The sequence below is a fragment of the Eurosta solidaginis genome, chromosome 2, assembly GCF_040869045.1.
Source record: "Eurosta solidaginis isolate ZX-2024a chromosome 2, ASM4086904v1, whole genome shotgun sequence".
NCBI lineage: Eukaryota > Metazoa > Arthropoda > Insecta > Diptera > Tephritidae > Eurosta > Eurosta solidaginis.
Genome location: NC_090320.1, coordinates 46,489,703 through 46,512,538, shown reverse-complemented (window position 1 = coordinate 46,512,538; position 22,836 = coordinate 46,489,703). Strand labels below are relative to the sequence as shown.

General features: G+C 38.8%; 1 protein-coding gene and 1 long non-coding RNA gene across 2 annotated transcripts in view; one reads left to right on the top strand and one right to left on the bottom strand.

The window, feature by feature from the left end:
• Window positions 1-3,971, top strand: part of LOC137239665 (uncharacterized) — a 36,131-nt gene extending 32,160 nt beyond the window's left edge. The window contains exon 3 of the long non-coding RNA XR_010949448.1: window positions 2,541-3,971. This is a non-coding gene — a long non-coding RNA (uncharacterized lncRNA). The remainder of the gene's footprint in view (window positions 1-2,540) is intronic.
• Window positions 324-19,029, bottom strand: LOC137239664 (uncharacterized protein C19orf47). The gene is made up of 7 exons (XM_067765216.1): window positions 18,873-19,029; window positions 18,566-18,737; window positions 18,363-18,505; window positions 18,047-18,238; window positions 17,641-17,984; window positions 835-1,210; window positions 324-772 (listed from the first exon to the last, which is right to left on the bottom strand). Exons 1-7 carry the CDS (start codon window positions 18,889-18,891, stop codon window positions 444-446), a joined length of 1,575 nt encoding a protein of 524 aa, XP_067621317.1. The 5' UTR covers window positions 18,892-19,029; the 3' UTR covers window positions 324-443.
• Between the last annotated feature and the right edge of the window lie 3,807 nt (window positions 19,030-22,836).

The following is a 22,836-nucleotide window of genomic DNA, read 5'->3' as shown; positions in this document are numbered from 1 at the left end:
AGGTTGAGCCCTTTTTTGCCTCGAAGTTGAATCTCTGACTCACAGCTGCATGTGAGGGTGTGTCATAAAAGAAAACGTTGTGCATTTTAATTTTTAAGATATATAACTCACTCCGAAGATGCTCCGCCGTCATATGAATCCCATGGAAATTCTTAGGACGGTCTTCTGGCAGCTCTGCAAATTCCTCAATTGCGTTTTTTTGGAACTCCGGCGATGTATATATAGCATACAATCGATCTTGTATTTTACCTGCAAACTCTTTGCACTTTGTTGTTGTTGTCGTATTTTATCGCTGTACAGAATCAAAAAAATTCTACCTTAAATTTTAGTATGTAAAGAACTCGTACTCCGATTTATTAAGTTTAAAACTACGTTGCAGCTCAAACAAAGTTATTATTATGTAAATATACTACGCGTAAGTCGTAAAAAAAACTATTGATTCATCAATTAAAGCCTAAACGATCGAAAACAGACCCAGAATTATTATTTTGCTTTAGCTTTCTTACTTTTTGAGATTGATTCTTTGAAATGTTTACATTGCTTACACGATTCGTGAGCGATGTCATAGATTTAGCTTCACCACCACCACCAACATTCTTAGCAAAGCCCAAACGGCGATGAACTGGTACATCCTTATTCAATAAAATTTCATCAGACTTCAAACGTATTGATCGTATTTTAACGGGGCTGATAGCTGATTTCTTATTATTATTATTATTGTTAGCAGCAGCCTTTAGATTATATGTTTTCTTTGTTGTGTGTAAAAATGAATCTATAGCAAAAGAGACTTATTAAAATGCATATCGTTTTCATACAATTTAAGCTGCAACTTACTAGAACCCAAGCGGGACTTAGCACTGCCCGCGACATTGTTATGAAAAGCGCCTTTGAAGGCAATACTTCCTTTGAAATTACGCTCTCTGGGTAATTGTTGAAAGTGTGGCGAGTCGGGTGCTATTTCATGTACCTCTGCTGTAGAAGCAAATTTTACAAACTTTTCAGTGCTACTAACGGCATTGGAACTGCTGACAACATCATCCATTTCAACGTCATTATCACTATTGATTGAATCAATGATATCGTTATCGTCATCACTTTCGTTCGTTTTTAATGGTACTTTCTTTACTAATATGACTTTTTGTTTTTGTGGTGGTATACGTGCTGGCGTTGAAACACTTGAGGTTTTGGCCTTAACAATTGCTGAACGAAACTAAAATATAAATATAAATATATGTAATTTTTTAGTTTTATTTGAGACGGTTAAAAATTTTTTTCTAAGTTTGGCTATTATAATATTGTAACGAATTTAGTGCAATTCCGCTTATGCAACCTTCTGCTAACGTTCGAATCACTAAACTGTTGAATAAATAACTCCAATATTCGATAATGCAAAATGGTGTTTATTAGACTACTTTCAAAATAACACTTCTATTGCTCGACAGATAGCGTGCTTAAATCAAACTGACTTGTTGTGCCTCAACTGTTGCCACTTTTATACTGTCCGGTTTCCTCGCCGACACATTTCTAGGCGCTTCTATTTCCAGAATTTACTAGTTAGTTATCAGCTATAAATTTCTCAGCTATAACTACAGATGCACGATTTTATAGCTTCTCTCATACCCCATGAGCGTGTATATGTGAGTGATACTTGCACAATTATTCGTCACAATATCAATAAGTATAGTATCGAATTAGGGGTCTGAGAATATTCCCGCGCCAGGTTAGCCTATCGTAAAACAATTAAAATAACCAAATGATTCAAGGGTGTAGTGCATCCTTTTAAGGTGTTACCAGCGCAATTTCTAGCTTATCCAACCCAATTGTCAACCTCACCTACCCGTGGCGAATACTGTTTCTTTAGCAGACTCGTTATGGAACTCATGGAACAATCTGACTGGCTTTGCCATTTTTGATGCTTAGGCTCAGTTTTTCAGTGCGAGTGTAAACTTTAGTTAGTCTAGTCAACTTTAACTGTAGTTTAAACTACCACCGTAAACCCGCGACTTAAACTCAAATCTTAGTGCGAAATCAAACTTTTGACAAAGTCTGATCATTTGTATAAAATTTTTTTTTTTTTTTCTTACAGTTATAGGGGACATTTAACGGGAAGAATTAACCCTTTCTCGTCCACTGAAACAATATGTCCCACCTTCATTCAAAATATTATTTTAATTTATAAAAACTTATATCTAAGTTTCTCAGTACGAATTATTTTTATAATTAATCCCCAAACCATATTTAGCTTATAAATAAAAAACATTCTAAACCAGTTGTCTATACGTCAAACTCGGCGATGCTATCGCCAATTACGCGCTTAACCCATGAGCTGCTAAGCAGCAATCGGTACTTCACCTCGCCAACTCGCGCGGACTCGGATTCGGATCCCGCAGTTGAGCGATCTGAAGATGTAACGATTAGCAATCAGTTACCTCATGATGACTTTTAATATACTCCAGTGGAACATCCACGGACTATATAATAACATCAATGAATTAAAATTACTATTAAAAGATTTATCTCCCTCCATTGTTTCCTTACAGGAAACCCACATTCCATTCAACAAATCTGCACTTATTTCAAATTATTTCCATAGCCACTTCCACAACCTTCCACATAATACTGCGTCAAAACAAAAAAGCCCTTGTAAGAAGAATGGACATAATCAAATATTTATCATCAAAATACAGCCTTGTTCATCCAACAACCCTTGTCAATGCTACCAAAGCTCTTATACTGTTAAATTGACTATGGACTTCCGATCTACGGACACTGTGCGAAGAACAACATACGAGCGTTTCCGACCTCGCCTACGGCAGCCACTTTAACCGAAACCGGCCTACCTTCCATAAAAGAAAGAACAACGCATACTCTATATAAGCTGACAATAAAACTTATACAATGCAAGAATGCTGTGCTACTGAACGCTGTCGATACAATTATCAGAAGAAAAACCCCGTCAATGCGCCCATCAGCTGTCGCTAGATGCATAAATGCAGCCAAAGAACTAGGAATTCCCATCAAGCTGGAGAATTTCGACTACAAGCGACCCGAGCCGTGGTTTGAACCACACAAACCCTTAATTGTCGACATGCAATTATACAAAGAAAGTACAACTACTCCAGTAGTCTACCAGCAAACCTTTCAACAAATTTGTACAACCCTAACAAGGTTGGAAATTTGTATATACGGCGGCACAAAAACTACGAATTCCACAGCTTTTGCTGTTTTAGACTCGAATGTTGAAACCATTTCAGTTGGACACATGCTAACCTTCTGTTCCATCTACACGGCTGAAGCCTATGCTGTTCTGCAAGCAGCACAATATGCTCTGCATACTGGGGTGAAACACGTTATATGCACAGACATCTAACAAAAACTATCTAATCTCCTCAATTCGCAGCATTTTGGCACTTGGAAACAACTCAATAAAAATCATGTGGGTTACAAGCCATGTTAGAATACCAGGTAACAAAGCTGCTGACGAAAGAACCAAGCTAGCAGTGAACCAACCACTTATAACAATACCTTTCATGTTGAAAGAAGATGTCTATAGACTTGCGAAAGCACATATTTCTAAAGCCAAGCTCGAGGAATGGAAAAACATCCATAACCACTACTCAGCCATTAATGTAAGAGGTCAGATACCAATCTTCCCAAGGGGTGCAAAATGTAAGGACATCACATATTTTTGCAGACTAAGAATTGGCCATACGATATCTACACACAGCCATATTCTCACGAGTTCACACATCTTTGGTAGAAACATCCCGTCGGAGACATTGAAAAGCTACGACATAGAATCCATCAAGAATATCAACAAATTCCTCATTATCTGAGCTTAAAAAGGTAATCTAGAGGTAGCTAGATTTAAGTTTATATGTTATTGTATTTTACAGTAATAACACACACAGTACAAAACAATATATATGTAGTGACTACCCAAATCCAACCCTGCCGCAATATGTGGCAACATCATAGAACAGCTGAGTTTTAGCAACTACAGCCAACGTCTAGTAATACTTTGAATTTCAACACATATATAATTTGGGACTTTCCCTTTTAAGATAAGACATTGTTCTTTTTAGTTTTAGTTTTATTTGTGTTAATAAATATAGAATAATAAACATAATATTCTATATACACATATCTAAACTAGTATTCCAAATGTAATACCCAGAGAGCCGAAGGTAGCAACACTACTGCTCCTATCCAGTGTAAAGCAGTGAATCGTCACTCCTTTTCCAATATATAATAATAATTATTATTATTATATATATATATATATTAGGGCGGGTCGATTTAAAAATCGCTAATTGCTCTGTGAAAATCGTATTCTAGGGATCAAAATAAGAAACTTTGCCGAAGGAACCATACCTCTAAAACGAATTCTGATGTCCCCCAATTTGGGTCGAACTTTTGGGTAGGGGCAAATTTTGAAAAATTCCACTTTGACCCATTTAGAGTGCTCCAATCGAGTCCAAATGTATGACCGACCCCCACTAACTTTGGAGGCCCGACCCACCGATGCCAGTGGCGGTTTTGCACTTTACATGAAAAAATCAGCTAAATCGCTATGTTTTTTCTTTATTTTTATTTATTTATTTATAATAATACTAGCCTTTACCCGCGGCCCCGTCCGCAAGGAGAAAATTACATATATGGGATATTCACGTTAGCCTGCTTATCAAGTTATCTGTTTAAAAAGATGTTTCTGTCTAATACATTTTATTTTTGTAATTGAGTAAAAAAAGAACTAAATGAGCTGATAACCTGATAGGATCCCCAAATAATCACGAAATTATCCATAAAAATCCACGAAATGACCCCGACGCTATCGCGGACAGATCCCGAAAACCATCTAGAAATGCCACGGAAGGGTCTCCAAAAGTTTCCGGAATAGTCCCAAAAAACCCGAAATGACAACGACACGATTCTAGATTTATCCAGAGAACCACAAAGAAATGATGCCTGAAGGGTACCAAAATGATCCCGAAATAGTCCCGAAAAAGTTCCGAAATGACCCTGACGGGCTCCCGGACGGTTCTCAAAAACCATCCTGGAAGGGTTCCTAAATTATCCCGACATAGTCCAGAAAAAGCTCCGAAAAAGTTCCGAAATGACCCCGAGGGATCCACAACGGATAGCGAAAACCATAAGGAAATGATTCCGGAAGGGTCCCAAAATGATTCCGAAATAGGCCGAAAATGACCCCGATGGAATCCCGCACGGATCCAAATGTGATCCCGGAAGGGTTTCAAAACTATCCCGAAAAATTAACAAAAAAATCTCAAAACGAATCTCACGGCATCCTGGACGGATCCAGAAATGATCCCAACATGGTCCCGAAATGACCCTGATGGATCCGGCAAACGATCAAGAATTGATGCCGGCAGGGTCCTCAAATGATCTCGAAATAATACAGATAAAGTCATGGAATGACCCCAAAATGGTCCCCAAATGATCCAGAAATAGTCCCAAAAAAGTCCCGAAATTACCCTGATGGGTTCCCGTACAGATCCCGAAATCCATCCAGAAGTGATGCCGGAAGGGTCCAAAAATGATCCCGTATTGTCCCCGAAAAAACCCCTAAATGACCCCGACGGGATCCCGGACGGATCCCCAAAACTATCTAGAAATGATGAAGGAAGGTACCCAAAATGATTCCGAAAAAGTCGTGAAATAACCGCGACGGAATTCCGGACGGCTCCCGAAAACCATCCAGAAATGATCCCAAAATAGTCCCGAAGAAGTCCCGAAATGTCCCTGACGGGATCTCAAACGGCCCCCTAACTGACCCCGCCGGGATCCCGGACAGATCCTGAAATCCATTCAGGAATCATTAGGGCCCAAAATGATTCTGAAATAGTTTCGGAAAAGTCCACAAATTGCCCTGACGGGATCCCGGACGAATCCTGAAAACTATGCTTAAATGATCCCGAAAAAGTCCCGAAATTACCCCGACGGGATCTCGGACGGATCCCCAAAACTATCTAGTAATGATGATGGAAGGTACCCAAAATGATTCCGAAAAAGTCCTGAAATAACCCCGACCTGATTCCGGACGGATCCCGAAAACCATCCAGAAATGATGTCGAAAGGTACACCAAATGATCCCGACGGGATCCCTTACGGATCCCGAAAACCATGCAGAAATGATGGCGGAAGGGACCCAAATGATCCCGAAAGAGTCCTGAAATGACCCTGACGGGATCCCGTACGGATCCCGAAAACCATCCAGAAATGATGTCGGTAGGTACCCAAAATGATCCCGAAATAGTTCCGAAATGACCCCGTCGGGATCCCGGAAACTATTCAGAACTGATGCCGGAAAGGTCCTCAAATGATCCCGTATTAGTCGAGAAAAAGTGCCGAAATGACCCCGACGGGGTCCCGTACGGATCCCGAAAACCATCCAGAAATAAAGCCGAAAGGTACACCAAATGATCCCGAAATAGTCCCGAAATGACCCCAACGGGATCCCGGACTTATCCCGAAAATTATCCAGAAATGATGTCGGAAAGGTCCTCAAATGATCCCTTAATAGTCCCGAAATCACCCTGAAGGGGTTCCCGACGGATACGGGAAACTATCCAGAAATGACGCCGGAAAGTTTCCCAAATGATCCCCAAATAGTGCCGAAATTACCCTGACGGGATCCCGGACGGATCCCGAAAACCATCCAGAAATGAAGGCGAAAGGGTCCCCAAATGATCCCGTATTAGTGGCGAAAAAGTCCTGAAATGACCCCGACGGGATCCCGGACGAATTTCGAAAACCATCCAGAAATGATGTCGAAAGGGAACCCAAATGATCCCGAAAATGTCCCGAGATGACCACGACGGGATCCCGAACGTATACCGAAAACAATCCAGAAATGATGCCGGAAAGGTCTTCAAATGATCCCCTAATAGTCCCAAAATGACCCTGAAGGGATCCCCGACGGATCCCGGAAACTATCCAGAAATGATGCCGGAAAGGTTCCCAAATGATCCCTAAATAGTGCCGAAATGACCATTACGGAATCTCGGACCGATCCCAAAAACCATCCAGAAATGATGGCGAAACGGCCCCCAAACGATCCCGTATTAGTGGCGAAAAAGTCCTGAAATGACCCCGACGGGATCCCGGACGAATCTCGAAAACCATCCAGAAATGATGCCGGAAGGGAACCCAAATTATCCCGAAAAAGTCCCGAAATGACGCCGACGGGATCCCGGACGGATCCCGAAAACCATCCAGAAATGATGCCGGAAGGGTTCCCAAATGATCCCGTATTAGTCCAGAAAAAGTCCCGAAATGACCCCGACCGGATCCCGGACGGATCCCGAAAACCATCCAGAAATGATGCCGAAAGGGTCCCCAAATTATCCCGTATTAGTCGAGAAAAAGTTCCGAAATGACCCCGACCGGATCCCGGACTGATCCAGAAAACCATCTAGAAATGATGCCGGAAGAGCCCCCAAATAATCCCGAAAAAGTCCCCAAATTACCCCGACGAGATCCCGGACGGATCCCGAAAACCATTCAGAAATGATGCCGGAAGAGCCCCCAAATGATCCCGAAAAAGTCCCGAAATTATTCCGACAGGATCCTGAACGGATACCGAAAACCATGCAGAAGTGATGCCGGAAAGGTCCTCAAATGATCACCTAATAGTCCCAAAATTACCCTGACGGCATCCCGGACAGATCCCGAAATCCATCCAGAAATGATGGCGAAACGGCCCCCAAACGATCCCGTATTAGTGGCGAAAAAGTCCTGAAATGACCCCGACGGGATCCCGGACGAATCTCGAAAACCATCCAGAAATGATGCCGGAAGGGACCCCAAATGATCCCGAAAAAGTCCCGCAATTATTCCGACGGGATCCTGAACGGATACCGAAAACCATGCAGAAGTTATGCCGGAAAGGTCCTCAAATGATCACCTAATAGTCCCAAAATTACCCTGACGGCATCCCGGACAGATCCCGAAATCCATCCAGAAATGATCTTGGGAGGGTCCCAAAATGATCCCGAAATAGTCTCGGAAAAGTCCAGAAATTACCCTGACGGGTTCCCGGACGAATCCTGAAAGCCATCCTTAAATGATCCCGAAAAAGTCCCGAAGTGACCCTGACGGGATCCAGAACGGATTCCGAAAACTATCCAGAAATGATGCCGGAAAGGTCCTCAAATAATCCCCTAATAGTCCCGAAATGACCGTGACAGAATCCCGAACGGATCCCGACAACTATGCAGAAATGATGCCGAAAGGGTCCGCAAATGATCCCGTATTAGTCGAGAAAAAGTCCCGAAATGACCCCGACGGGATCCCGGACGAATCCCAAAAACCATCCCAAATGATCCCGAAATAGTCCCGAAATGACCTCGTCGGCATCCCGGACGGATCCCGAAAATTATCCAGAAATGATGCCGGAAAGGTCCCCAAATGATCCCCTAATAGTCACGAAATTACCCTGATGGGATTCCGGACGGATCCCGAAAACCATCCAGAAATGATACCGAAAGGGTTCCCAAATGATCCCGTATTAGTCGCGAAAAAGTCCCGAAATGACCCCGACGGGATCCCGGACGGATTCCGAAAACCATCCAGAAATGATGCCGGAAGAGCCCCCAAATGATCCCGAAAAAGTCCCCAAATTACCCCGACGAGATCCGTGACGGATCCCGAAAACCATCCAGAAATGTTGCCGGAAGAGCCCCCAAATGATCCCGAAAAAGTCCCCAAATGACCCCGACGAGATTCCGGACGGATCCCGAAAACCATCGAGAATTGATGCCGAAAGGGTTCCCAAATGATCCCGTATTAGTCGCGAAAAAGTCCCGAAATGACCCCGACGGGATCCCGGACGGATCCCGAAAACCATCCAGAAATGATGCCGGAAGAGCCCCCAAATGATCCCGAAAAAGTCCCCAAATTACCCCAAGATCCGTGACGGATCCCGAAAACCATCCAGAAATGTTGCCGGAAGAGCCCCCAAATGATCCCGAAAAAGTCCCCAAATGACCCCGACGAGATCCCGGACGGATCCCGAAAACCATCGAGAATTGATGCCGAAAGGGTTCCCAAATGATCCCGTATTAGTCGCGAAAAAGTCCCGAAATGACCCCGACGGGATCCCGGACGGATCCCGAAAACCATCCAGAAATGATGCCGGAAGAGCCCCCAAATGATCCCGAAAAAGTCCCCAAATGACCCCGACGAGATCCCGGACGGATCCCGAAAACCATTCAGAAATGATGCCGGAAGAGCCCCCAAATGATTCCGAAAAAGTCCCCAAATTACCCTGACGAGATCCCGGACGGATCCCGAAAACCATCCAGAAATGTTGCCGAAAGGGTCCCCAAATGATCCCGTATTAGTCGCGAAAAAGTCCCGAAATGACCCCGACGGGATGCCGGACGAATCCCGAAGATCATCCAGAAATGATGCCTAAAGGGACTCAAAATAACCCCGAAAAAGTCCCGTAATGATCCCGAAAACCATCAAGAATTTATCTCTCGAAGGTACGCAAATGATCCCGAAAGTACCCCGACGGGATCCCGGACGGATCCCGAAAACCATCCAGAAATGATGCCGGAAGGGTCCCCAAATGAACGCGAAATAGTCCCGAAATGATTCCGGAATAGTCCCGAAAATGTCTCAAAATAACCCCGACGGGATCCCGGATGGATCCCGAACACTATACAGAAATGATCCCGGAAGGGTCCCAAAATGATCCCGAAATAGTCCCGAAAAAGCCCCGAAATTACCCCGGCGGGATCCCGGAACGATCCCGAAAACCATCCAGAAATGATCCTGGAAGGGCCTCGATATAACCCTTACGGGATTACAAATAAGGTGAAGCTAATTATAAAACCATGTTAATAAGGCAGCAGGCGCATTGGAGCGAATGAAAAGTTACATAGAAACATACAGGTAAAGCTAATAAAAGCGTGCTAATAAAAACAATTGAAGGAGGGCGGATGGCGGGTGTAGAAGGAGAGGACTACTGATCGTTCCTCCAAAATTGTCTAGATCTCGATCTGTATGTGCCAGATACCAAAAACTAAATTCAAAATTCGTGTAGCCATTCTGGCGTGATTCACTCGAAAAGACGAAAAAATATAATAATTAAATTATAACTGTTCCTAGGGGGCGGGGACCACGCCCCTTTTGAAAAATATATAGCTAGTAGATCCTTCTAGACTTTTGGCTATATGTGTGCAAAATTTCATCCAAATCGGTCCAGCCGTTCTTGCGTTATTGAGTCACAAAGACAAACATCTGGACAAACATCCAAACATCTTCACATCCAAACTTTCCCATTTATAATCAGGCCTGTTCTGAATTCCGATTCCGATCAATTTTTTCGGAATCGAAATGGATTGGTGTTCTCAATTTCGATTCCGACCAAAAATTATCGGTTTGAAAAGTATTGCCTCTGAGCAGTCGGAATGAAAATTAATTGGCAGATTATACACAAATGTTGCGATATTTGTCTTTCAAATAATTTTTTTTAAATTCTTCATTTTATTTGGAAGAGTTGTGTGTATTTTTTTGTTTAAATTTGAGTTAAATTGGCATAATAAATCTTCCTTTAAAAACTTCTATCAAGAAATCTATTAGGCAAACTAATCGATGCTGATCGAAATGAAGTCGACCTGTTCTGAATTCCGATCCAGAGCATTTTTACGATTCGCACGCACAATACCAAGTCTTCTTGCGTCTGCGCATCAAAAACCATATCTGCAGGCATTTTTTAATTAAAATAAAATTTTATGATACTTAAACCAAAACACATAAACAAAAACAGCTGATTAAACTGGTTGCCGAATCGGAATGAAAACGATTCGAAATCGACTTCGAATCGATTTTTTACAATCGGAATTGAGAACACCAAATAGAAATCGAGTCGAAATCAATGTCGTTTTACTTTTCATTCCGAGTCGGAATTCAGAACAGGCCTGAATATATATTAGATTTATTCAGGCCTGTTCTGAATTCCGACTCGGAATGAAAAGTAAAACGACATTGATTTCGACTCGGTTTCTATTTGGTGTTCTCAATTCCGATTGTAAAAAATCGATTCGAAGTCGATTTCGAATCGTTTTCATTCCGATTCGGTAACCAGTTTAATCAGCTGTTTTTGTTTACGTGTTTTGGTTTAAGTATCATAAAATTTTATTTTAATTAAAAAATGTCTGCAGATATGGTTTTTGATGCGCAGACGCAAGAATACGTGCTATTGTGCGTGCGAATCGTAAAAATGCGCTGGATCGGAATTCAGAACAGGTCGACTTCATTTCGATCAGCATCGATTTGTTTGCCTAATAGATTTCTTGATAGAAGTTTTTAAAGAAAGATTTATTATGCCAATTTAACTCAAATTTAAACAAAAAATACACACAACTCTTCCAAATAAAATGAAGAATTTAAAAAAAATTATTTGAAAGACCAATATCGCAACATTTGTGTATAATCTGCCAATTAATTTTCATTCCGACTGCTCAAAGGCAATACTTTTCAAACGATAATTTTTGGTCGGAATCGAAATTGAGAACACCAATCCATTTCGATTCCAAAAAAATTGATCGGAATCCAGAACAGGCCTGATTATTTATTTATAATATCTATTTTTTCTCTTAAGAAATTTATTTAGTCAGAACATATGTAAATGAAAAAATTAATTTAAGTGAGTTATAGAAAAGAAACTAAAAAAAATTATTGTTTGAAGTCTTTTTTACTTTCAAGTCTGGGCAATTTCGCACGGCTCTTTAATGTCGTCGCCATAACCGCCTCTACATTTTCCGGTATAACCCGTTTGGAAACGCTAGCTAGAAATTGGACATATCGTTCCGTTCCTTGTATGTGTGATGGAATTTTTGGAACATTAAACGGTGGATCATCTTGATTTAAATATTCTTTCAATGTATCGTACGGAATGATTCGCGTGAATGGTGGTTCAAATACGATATTTATATCATTCAAATTAATCATTTCCGTATAACTTGTGCAATTAAAGTTTATATCTGGTTTTTTATAAACTCTAAGTTCCATTGGCTCGTAAAAATCGGTTCGATAGCGTAGAATTTTCTTGATGGCACAGTCGCGCTTTTCTTTGCTATCATCAAGCAACATTGATAACAAGATATTTTCCGCATGCGCATAATATGAATTATCTTTAATTACTTGATTGACAATTTTGCGTAAACGAGGTTCTAGAAATCGTGACCAACCAATGAACTTGAAAAATAATGCACTGCCGTACACGACCGAGCTGTAATACTTGATATTGAAGTACATTGGCACATAACATTTATTTAACAACATTCAACCAGAATTCTTAAATTTGCATCTGCATTTTCCGTTGTCACATACAATGGCAATAATCTAGCGGCCTTGGTGAGCCACCGAGGATGTACAATTTTCCCTAGTTTGATGTTAGCCAGATCCACCGGAACCACGCCGCTTGCATGTGCCATGTCGTATAAGTACTTCGAATCGGTGGAAAATTCAATTTTTTCTGGAGCAGGGGGCATATTTTGTAACTCAATTTTCTGGAAGCCGTCCACCACCTGAAAATATATAATAATAAAATAATTAAAAATGGTTGATAATTATAATAAATGAGTGATATCAATAACTTACCGGAAAAGTTTCACAAGTAAAAAAGTGTTTCCAGAGATTTTACATACTCTGTAAATTGTTGGATGTTGTTTCTTCTCTTGATTTGCTCTTGATACTTGTCAAGCAATTTATTCAATTTATTAAATACACTTTTTTTCAGCATTATTTCCATACCAAGTTTTCCCAAATTCCAATCAACTTATCTTGTACTTGAATAGTGAATGATTTATGGGAAAACTTTTTTTGTTCTGTTTTAGCATGTTCGCTTAAGTAAAAATAATATCTCAAGATATCCAGATGGGTTGGTAAATAAAGATCAATTAAATCAGTAGACACACCAAAAACAGTAACATCTTGCTTGGGTATATGACTCATTGGGTTTTCGATAGTTGTTGATGTAGTTGCTTCATCTTGCGGTGTAGAGGATGGTGGATTCATTGTAAACTTTTTGATTTGGAATGGTCACTTCACTTATTTTTTTTTTTTTGAAATATTTTTTTATCTGAAATTAGCACTTCACACTTTGAGTTCTTCACAACGACTTAATGCATTCACAAAAACTGTTGCGTTATATATGGTCTACGAGACGAGGTAATAAGAATGAAATGGTAATTTCAATTCTACCTGCTGTGTCTTGTGGTGGCTTAAAAAAAACAACACAAGCAATTTTACGATCGGCAATTGTGTCACAGTGATACCTTCAGTTTTTAAAACGGTTGAATAAAAAACCCACACAACTATGTTTACGACATGCACATGCATCACAGTGATGCCTTGGTTTTAAAAGGGTTGTAAAAACGCTAATTTCTAATAATTTTTTTTTAATTTCTTTTCTATTGCTAAGTTAAATTCATTTTTTCATTTACATATGTTCTGACTAAATAAATTTCTAAAGAGAAAAATAAACTCCAAAAAGAAAAAACATAGTCATTTCGCTGATTTTTTCATGTAAAGTGCAAAACCGGCGATTTTTTTAAATGTTTGTATGGTGAACCACCAGGGGGGTTGCAGGGGGTGTGCCATTGGCATCGGTGGGTGGGGCCTCCAAAGTTAGTGGGGGTCGGTCATACATTTGGACTCGATTGGAGCCCCTACCCAAAAGTTCGACCCAAATTTGGGGACATCAGAATTCGTTTTAGAGGTATGGTTCCTTCGGCAAAGTTTCTTATTTTGATCCCTAGAATATGATTCTCACAGAGCAATGGGCGATTTTTTTGCCTCCCTACAAATCGACCCGGCCCAATATATATACAAGCCTCTCTAAAAGTGGTGCACATCAGCACACCATCCACAGTACGCAGGGAATCGAAGGATGTAGGGCATCTGATGTTAACCAAAAGCAAGCGAAGATAGAAGCATTCGTCTTGGCGTGGATGAACTGTGTATATTCGTCCGAGAGCATAGGTGGAATAGACATCAGTAAAGCCAGCAACAACTTTACCTTTTTTCCGGCGTTGAAACCTCTTTAAAGCAGCGTTAAATGTATAATAGCGTGGCATTTCCGAATATAGTAAAGTCCATGCGAACGGATCGCTTTCGCATGTCGAAAAGAAATTTGTCAACGTTGTAGCTGGTGATTGTTCTGCTCTTTGCGCTGCATTTGCGTCCGTAAAGTAGACATTCTGGCCGTTCTCCAAGTGTACTACCAAATGTACCACAGTCGGGTGACGGTCATGAATCGGAAACGAAAACAGCCGCCAAATGGCCTCGTTACATCCCACGTGACGTCCAAGTTGAAATTTCGTTACCTCGTCGTTTGCATTCGGTTCAACAATGCCAAATACCGCCATGTCGCTCCCTTTATTCATATATTTGCAAATGTTTATTTGATGGATTTAATGGAATTGCAGTACTCAACATTGCAGTTAGTTGAGAACGTTTTCGACAAAATCGGACAATACGGAACGATCCAGCGGTTATCGACGATGACATTGTTTCCTTTCACTTTCATCACGATTGATCTGCCGTTGTCATCTGGAGAACGACGCCGATACAATGGATATCCGTCGATTCCAGAGATTGTGTCAGCCACCAACGGACGGGGGAAACGCTTTGTGCAATTTCCGTTTTCCATGCACGGCGAGTCTGGGTTGTGGACTCCGCAAGGCCCATGGATCATGTTCGTTGTCACAATGGAATACAGCTCCGGATCAGTTTATGGATCTGGTATTTCGGCCGAAATGATCGAATCCAGATGATATTGATTCGATCATTTCGAACATCGGATCGTGTCGAGCATCCAAAGCAAAATGTGTGCATATGGTAAGTCACGCTTCTGCCATGAGTACTTTGATCTTTTGTTTGAACACTCGTGCAATGATGTCATGTCGATCGCTGTTTGTTTGTCCTGCCAGCAAGAGATTCGTAATTTCAGGCTATTTCGGATTGCAAGTGAATGTGATGAATAAATCCGCCCGTCCCTAATTCCGCACATACGTCATCGCATCCTGAGCGTACTTTCAACGTAAGTAGCTGGAAGAATGGTCAAACAACCGATGTTGGTTGCGTCTCCTTCAGTAGCCACGGCATCACGCAAGTGTATGTTTTCATCTGATTGTAACTTGGACTGATTGAAACGAATGAAATTGAGGCGCTCCATTTCGACCTTGACGTACATGTCAACGCAGTACTGTTGGAACAACCGGCGATATCTCAACAGATGATTTTCAACATCGCGCCGAATCATCAAACGATACGCATAAAAATTAATTGACAGAACATCATCGTGCATCATATGACCGATGCGTCTCGTAAACGCGCTTCAATTGTCCACCATCCCGACGGTAAAGAACAATATCGCGTTATTCCTTATTCTCGCCAACAATTACCACTGCGATTTCATTGATGGTGGGAGCATTGAGTTGCCTTGCATGGCCTCCAGGGGGTCTTTTGTCTGCTCTAATAAGGATTTCGTGGTCGTCTGAAGGCATCGTATCCAATGCTGTTTTGAACAATCTGACCAATTCATTATGCTCATGCAGAAGATTTTGTAATTGTTGGATCATTTCACGTTTAGTCGCAGTAAAAATTGCACAACGCTGATCTAGTTCAATTGCCGAATCACCAACGAAATAGATCTGAAGGAACTTATGATCTTCGTTCGGTAGTGGTAACAAAGCGCCCGCTCGATGGTGAATAAGCCCTTGAATGTGAATGTTTGGAAGCAATTTCGAAAAAATATGACAATAATTGCTCATTTTGATAATAATGGGGCATCATTACCTTAAAAGTGGGATTGTAGCCGGGTACATCAACAACTTGGGCTCCAAATGATGTCGTTTGAAAGCATCCGTTATATTTTTGTGTATTCTCTAGAAAATGTTTTGATTGGATTGTATTTCCATAGAGTAACGAATACAATGGCTCTGGTGGGTGGCTTAAAACGGGTAATTTCATTTTGCCACCAGCGCAGCATAAGCCGGGGGTTTCTGATTGAAACTTCAAAGCATTGCAATGCTGGCATACGACAGACAATGACCCGATATCAACGCAGCGAAGATCTTTGTAGGCTATTGCGGAATCGTATTCGAAAGCCGCGCGATTCAAGCCTACATTTATGACTGGTGTTCTAACAACATTTTGTTGAATTTGTGGTGGTGATTTTGCAGCGCGAACTTGTGCAATATGGGCACGTCTCCTTTCATTTTCTTCTGCACGTTCCTGTTGCGTTTGATTATCACGGACATTCTGACTAATTATTGCACGGCGTGTACGTCGTCCAAGGTTTGATCGTCTAATAGGAGGCATTAGTCAAAAAATAACTCTAGCTAAAATGCAATAATGTAATTTTTGACTAATCCTATTAAAAAGAAAATTCTTAAAAAAAAATACTTACGGAATGAATGTATCGCAATATATGCCCGCAGTTGTAGAAGATAACGTCACTTTTTACACGCAAACTTATTTTCTTAAAAAATTATCGAATTGATAAATATCGCAATGGAATTTCAATTGATCGTAAAGCGGGAGTCATTGGTGCCGTATGTCGTAACGTTGCAGTCGTATCCCTAACGTAATCAGCTGTTTATCGTTACGACGGTAAACCAAAAATCAATTGGTTGGCTACGATACGGTTACGACCTAGCGGCACCAATAATCGATTGCCTTGATTCTCATAACGTTGGTCGAATCAGCTGTTATAAGGTTACCGATAAAGCACCAATGTCTCCAGCTTAATGCTTGTACCGTTTGTGGATGTGATACGCGATATATGACTATCCGAAATCAGAAAAATTAATCGATGAGCACGAAAATCAGAAAAACACGAATCAATTACAGCAAGAAAAATAGCACATTTTTTTAATAAAAAATGACAATGAGAAAAGTGCACCTGTCAAATTACGCTCAACCTAAGCACAGCGCCATCTGTTATTTATCTCGTTAATTTCTCCACTCAAAATGGAAATTTTATTACAATGAATTTCACAATTATGCGAAACTTACAGAAACACAGCACGACCTGTTATTATTATTAATAATTAATTTTCGATTTCTCCAATTTTCCGACTTTTCCGCAGGGTTTTCCCAAAATTTTCTTTCGTAAAATCCTTCTGGCAATTATCGGTCCTACCGTTCTCAATTGATGAATTACTATACATTTTTCACACCATTTTTATATATATACATAGAAGATATTTTTTTTTTTTTTTTTTTTTTTCAAAAAACTGATATTCCCAACGATTTTAGTGGACAGTTTTGGGTCGGACAGGGTATACATATGAACATTTTTTAGTATGCCATGAAAAAAACTTTAAAAATCAAAGTCGAAAAAAGTCAAAAAAAATTAAATTCCGCAGGCTCGAAAAACTTTTTTTTTGGGTATGCGTAGTGGAACTTTTTTTCCTGAGCCCAAATCCTATCGAAAAATCGATGGCGTGATATCGATTAACTTTCTTCCATACAAATCGACCCGGGTTAATGCATATTGCACAAAACTATTAGGAGGGTAGAATAAAACTCAAGACTCGCACTAAAGAAGTATGACGCATGTGAATAAAAAATCGAGTTCTTTATCACAACTTGACTTACCACAGGTTTCTGTGAATTTTTCAATATCGGCTTAATTTGCGTAGCCTTGGTTGAGCCGTCATCTGAGTCTTCTTTCGTTTTTCTACCCAAACGTGAAAATATAGATGAACTACTGCTGTTGACAGATGTTTTCTCATTTGATCCACAAATACCAGTTATACGTACGCATACATTACGCATAACAGTGTCATCCTCATTACAGCTTATAACACTTTTAGAGCTTGCACTACTTATTACTTCATCATCTGTATCATCTTTAGCTAGATCTATAGTGGAGTCAGAATTTATAGTTAGACGATCAAAAACATGAGTACGTTTGTTAGTGCTCTCACGTTCTGAATATACTGCAATGGGAAATGTACATTAAAAAAATTTAGCATGAGAAAAGCAGCTTAAAAAAACTTACGCTTTTCGTGTTTAGCAAGTATTTCTTTACTACGTTTTGTAGTGCCCGAGGGTAGCTTGATTTTGTATTTGCCCTCATGTTCTGGTAAGACACGTCTAACTGTTTTGGATTGTGATGCAGCTTTATCCTCGGAGCTTTTATTATAAGCGTGACTGCTCATTGTGCTTGAAGTGCTTGATATTACTGGTACCGCTGCATTTACAGATTATAAAAATATTGTTCCTTTTTTTACAATTTCAGCTTAAGCAAGTGCAAATATTTTTTATTAAAAGTACTATACAGATTTAAGTAACAAAATAAAATATTTTATACGCACACTTGAGTTTAACTTTGGTAGTTGTTGTTGGACGTTCTTGTGATGAATGCGAATGCGCTTTTACAGATGCAATGGGCACATGTGTATCTGAATGGGTTAGTACTTTATCTCGAGCCGTCTGATCACTAACATTCTTTGCATGCCTATTTAATGCAAATAAATATTTTTATTATTTTTAAAATATTCATACGACGTATACATACCGTAATATCGCGATGATATCGCCCATAAGTGTTATGCCCATTTCACGCAAATATTCCTTATTAAGGTCCATTAGCATATCATTTTGTATACGATTCTCCACAAATATATGGGCATAACTAGCCGCCGCTGGGGAAGGTATGCCAGCAGCATTGAAGAACTTCACCCATTGCGCTGTAACAAGAAAAGATTGCTTATAATAAACATAATAGTGCGGAATTCGAATGTATGTAGGTACATATATCGGCAATCCAAAATATGTATATAGCCAGCATACGAAAGCTTTAGTTAAATTAAATATTTCCCCACCTGCAGCTGCGTTTGACATTTTTGGGTTTTTGCAAGAAAATATAATTGATGAAATCAATTATTTTCTTATTTTTCCACCATAAAATATATCCACAAGCTATAAATAATTTCTTACAACACGACACCCATTACTTTTATGACATATCAAATGTCATTTTTGCCAAGGCTGTAGTGATGAAACGATATTTTACAATCGGTGATTGCATCGCCGCGAATGAAAAATCGCTATAGTGGTAGCTATTCACAAATCACACATAGAAGATTGTGCATTCACGAGTTCAAAATTGCTTCGTTCTGCGCATTAACGTCACACTTGACTGCTTGAGCGAATGAAAGAAAGAGAGAGAAAAAAAGAGCTAAATGAAAATGACGTAAAAATTGCCCATAGAAAACAGCTGATCTTTTGTTTACATGCACAATGCGCAATCTTGTGTTTGTGATTTGTGCTAGCTATTGCTATACAAATATTTCAGTGATTTCCTTCTTTCGATTCTTTTGAATGACAATCACCTCTGGCAGCATTTCGCCAATAGCGATATTTCTTCAAGAAGCGATATTTCTTCACTCGGTTGCGTTTACTTTTAAGCGCCAAATACACGACACGAACATTTCCGCGAACATTCCCGTTATGTCTTGTTTCTGCGACCTTTTCTGTCGTGTATGGTGGTGTTTGCCAGTTCGCGCAAATGCTCGCCAAAAATCAAAATATTTTAATTTTTGGCGAACATTTGCGCGAACGGTTCGTGCGTGTATGGCGAAATAGCTCATAATAGTAGTAATTTGTGAACGGAACAGACGTGCGCGGAAAAGTAAAATGGCAATAAAAAATTTCTTAGTGAATTTATTGAATCTTCTCTCTTTTTTTACGCTTAATTGCCACAGCGAGCAATATTGCTGCAGCACAATTGTTGTTCGTATGGTGTATGGCCAAAGCTGCGAACAAGATTGCGGAATGTTCGGGGAAATGTTCGTGTCGTGTATTTGGAGCTTTAGCTAGTTTGCTCTCTCAAACGACGTTATTTTGAATTGATATTTTTATAAACGACGTTTTGATCTGGTTGACTGTGAAAAATTGGTTGTATTAATTTATTGAAAATCCGTTTTAATACCGAGTGAAAGATGAGAGCAAATTATGGTAAAAAAGAATTGAAATGTGGCAATTTTATGAGCCCATAAATGAAACGCATGCAAAGCCCGGTGATAATTGTAAAAGTCCCCGTTCATATAAATATTTAATGAAGTGTTTAAAAGAGATTAAATGACTGATTTTTTTTTTTGTTTTTAGTTACAAATGACGTCAAATAGACCTGGGTATTTAGATTTGGTCTAAGATTTGTTGTCTGTGTCATTCCTAAGTTAATACTTCTAGGCAGTAACCGTTAGCAGTTTTATAAAATTTGTGTTTTTGATGGAAAAATGAAAGAATTATAGAAATATATATCACTCGTCTTATTGTAAACAGATATAACTCAAAATTTAAGTTTTTTGTGAGAATACAATTCAAGTTTTGTCATAATATATGGTTCAATTCTCCGGCTAATTTCTAGGGCACTGAAGTGGGTGGCTAATTTTCTGTTAAAAAATATTTTTATAACAGTTTGAAGAATTTGCTATATTTTTGCTCTGCATTTTTCATTTAAAATTAATTCACTTTACTATAAAAACAGCCAAATACAACTTTCAGAATAAATTCATACGTAGTATTTCTGAATACATCGGTGTAGTATAAAAATAATAGCAAATACATAAATCATGTTTTTATGGTGTTACATATACAGATTTATTTCGGATTGATTAAACTTACATTTAAAAATCAAAGCATTTTCAATTAGCAAAATTTATAAAACAAAGATGCATAGACATCTATTTCCGCTAGGTTCATCTCATTGAGTGTAATACGAGACTGAACATAATTTCGTCAGCCAGTTAATAATATTGTATCATAATATCTTAGAAAATTAGAATTTCACATTATACCAGTTTACAATAAAAGGTACATATTTTTTTCTTTTTATTCCAATTTTGGTTCATATATTCTGTATACTAAACTAAATTAATTTATAACATTCAATCTACTCCGGTAAGCAAACTTAAATATTCCTTTTTTATATCCATGTATGCAAATTGCACATTCGCTTATTAAATATATATATTTTTTTTCCTGTTTTGGGAATTGAATTTTTCAATTCCAATAAATGGCAAGAGGAACTTTAAATTGCCTCTTAAATCGCCAGGTTAACAAACGTATAAGGGTAATATACTAGCAACATTTAGACGTGCATAAGCAGCTAACATATGTCGCAAAGTAAAAACCCGTAGCACAAATTTTCTCCTTGTAATTGCTAAATATATGGCTTGTTGCCATGTTCTTTTTCAAAATTTGCAATTCATCGTGAATTATATTTTTATATATGTATTGTAATTTCACTCCCATCCAGCAAGTGGTACCCCCATCATGCCCAAGCCAGTGGCATCAGACATCCTCCCATTGTAATAGCAATGTTAATATAGTCATCATGTGTCATTTTAATTTGTTAAATAATTCAGCTTTTTGGGTAATTCCAAGAGGTGACTTGTTTTCTTTATGTTGATTATTAATATTTTAATCATAAAGTTGCACTTCCAATCGTAGAAATTTGTTTAATTGTAAAGTTGAAATCAGGTTAGACAAGGTATTGTAATGCGCTTGTTATAGTTATTCTGTTAATTATCCATTAAATTATTGTAATTATTTTTCATATTCACTCTATTCATGTGTCCATGACTGTACATTAAAATATGAGGATATTTTCTATCCCGTTATATATCATCGGTGCCGTTATATGTATTTTTGTTATTTATTAAATTTGTATTTATATCCAATTTAATTTGGTAAAGGTCTTTAATTTGTTGATATTTTTTCAAATTTTCAAAATCACCATAGTTTCAAATTTTGTTTCTTTTCAATATAAGTTGGTATTTTTGTCCACTTTATGGTTGTATGATTCATTATTACATATATGTACATTTATGTAGAAGTCCCGTTTTTTGTTCCGTTGATCCACGGTGGCGTTATGTATAATCCGGTAATTTGTATTTATGTATTTGATTAAATTTTTTTTAAAGTTTCGTTTGTCCTCGGGGACATTATGTATTCTGTTTTCCACAACGGTATGCATGTATATACATAAATCGGTAGCTTTATGTATGTTTAATTTTACACATTTTTGTAAATTTATATTTTTTTAAAACATTATAGTAATTTTTGAAGTAAATTTTTTTCGGTTATTAGCCCGATAGCACTTGTATGATTTTGCAACTGAATTTGCGTATAAAACGAAAATTGTATACATATATTTTAACACTTCCCGTGAGTGGTTTGTATGTTATTTGTTGAAAATGTTTCACTTTTTTTAGTTAATTAACGCGAACACACATTTTACTTACGCGTAACGCTGTGAAATTTCTTCCGGTCTTTTTTTTACTCAACCACATGTTATAAAATCCAATTTTCCATGTGGTTGAGCTGCAAGGAATTTCAGCGAACCGTTCACGAGATTGAAAACGCGTGTCTTAAATATATATTGAGGCGATCTCTATAGCTATAAAAAATAGCCGCGATTCAAAAATCGCCATCACTATTTTCACTGATAGTTCAAAATCGTTGTATCGGCCATCACTACAATGCTATTTAGTAACTATGAGTTTTGAAATGTACATTTTTCTTTCATACAAATTATATGAAGAAAAAGTGTACATTTTAAAACTCACAGTTACTGAATAGGGCTTCGTTGAGAAATTTTGCGATCTACCCCGTCAATCTTAAGTTTTATTTACCATATCAATATAGAGAACTGCGACATGTTTCGTTCTTGTTTCTGACAGACACCCTGTGTCACTGGTGTACATTTTGTTATTTTGAGTGTTTGGAACTTACAAATGCAGCAGTTACATGTATAATTGTTTTGACAACAAAAGACTAACA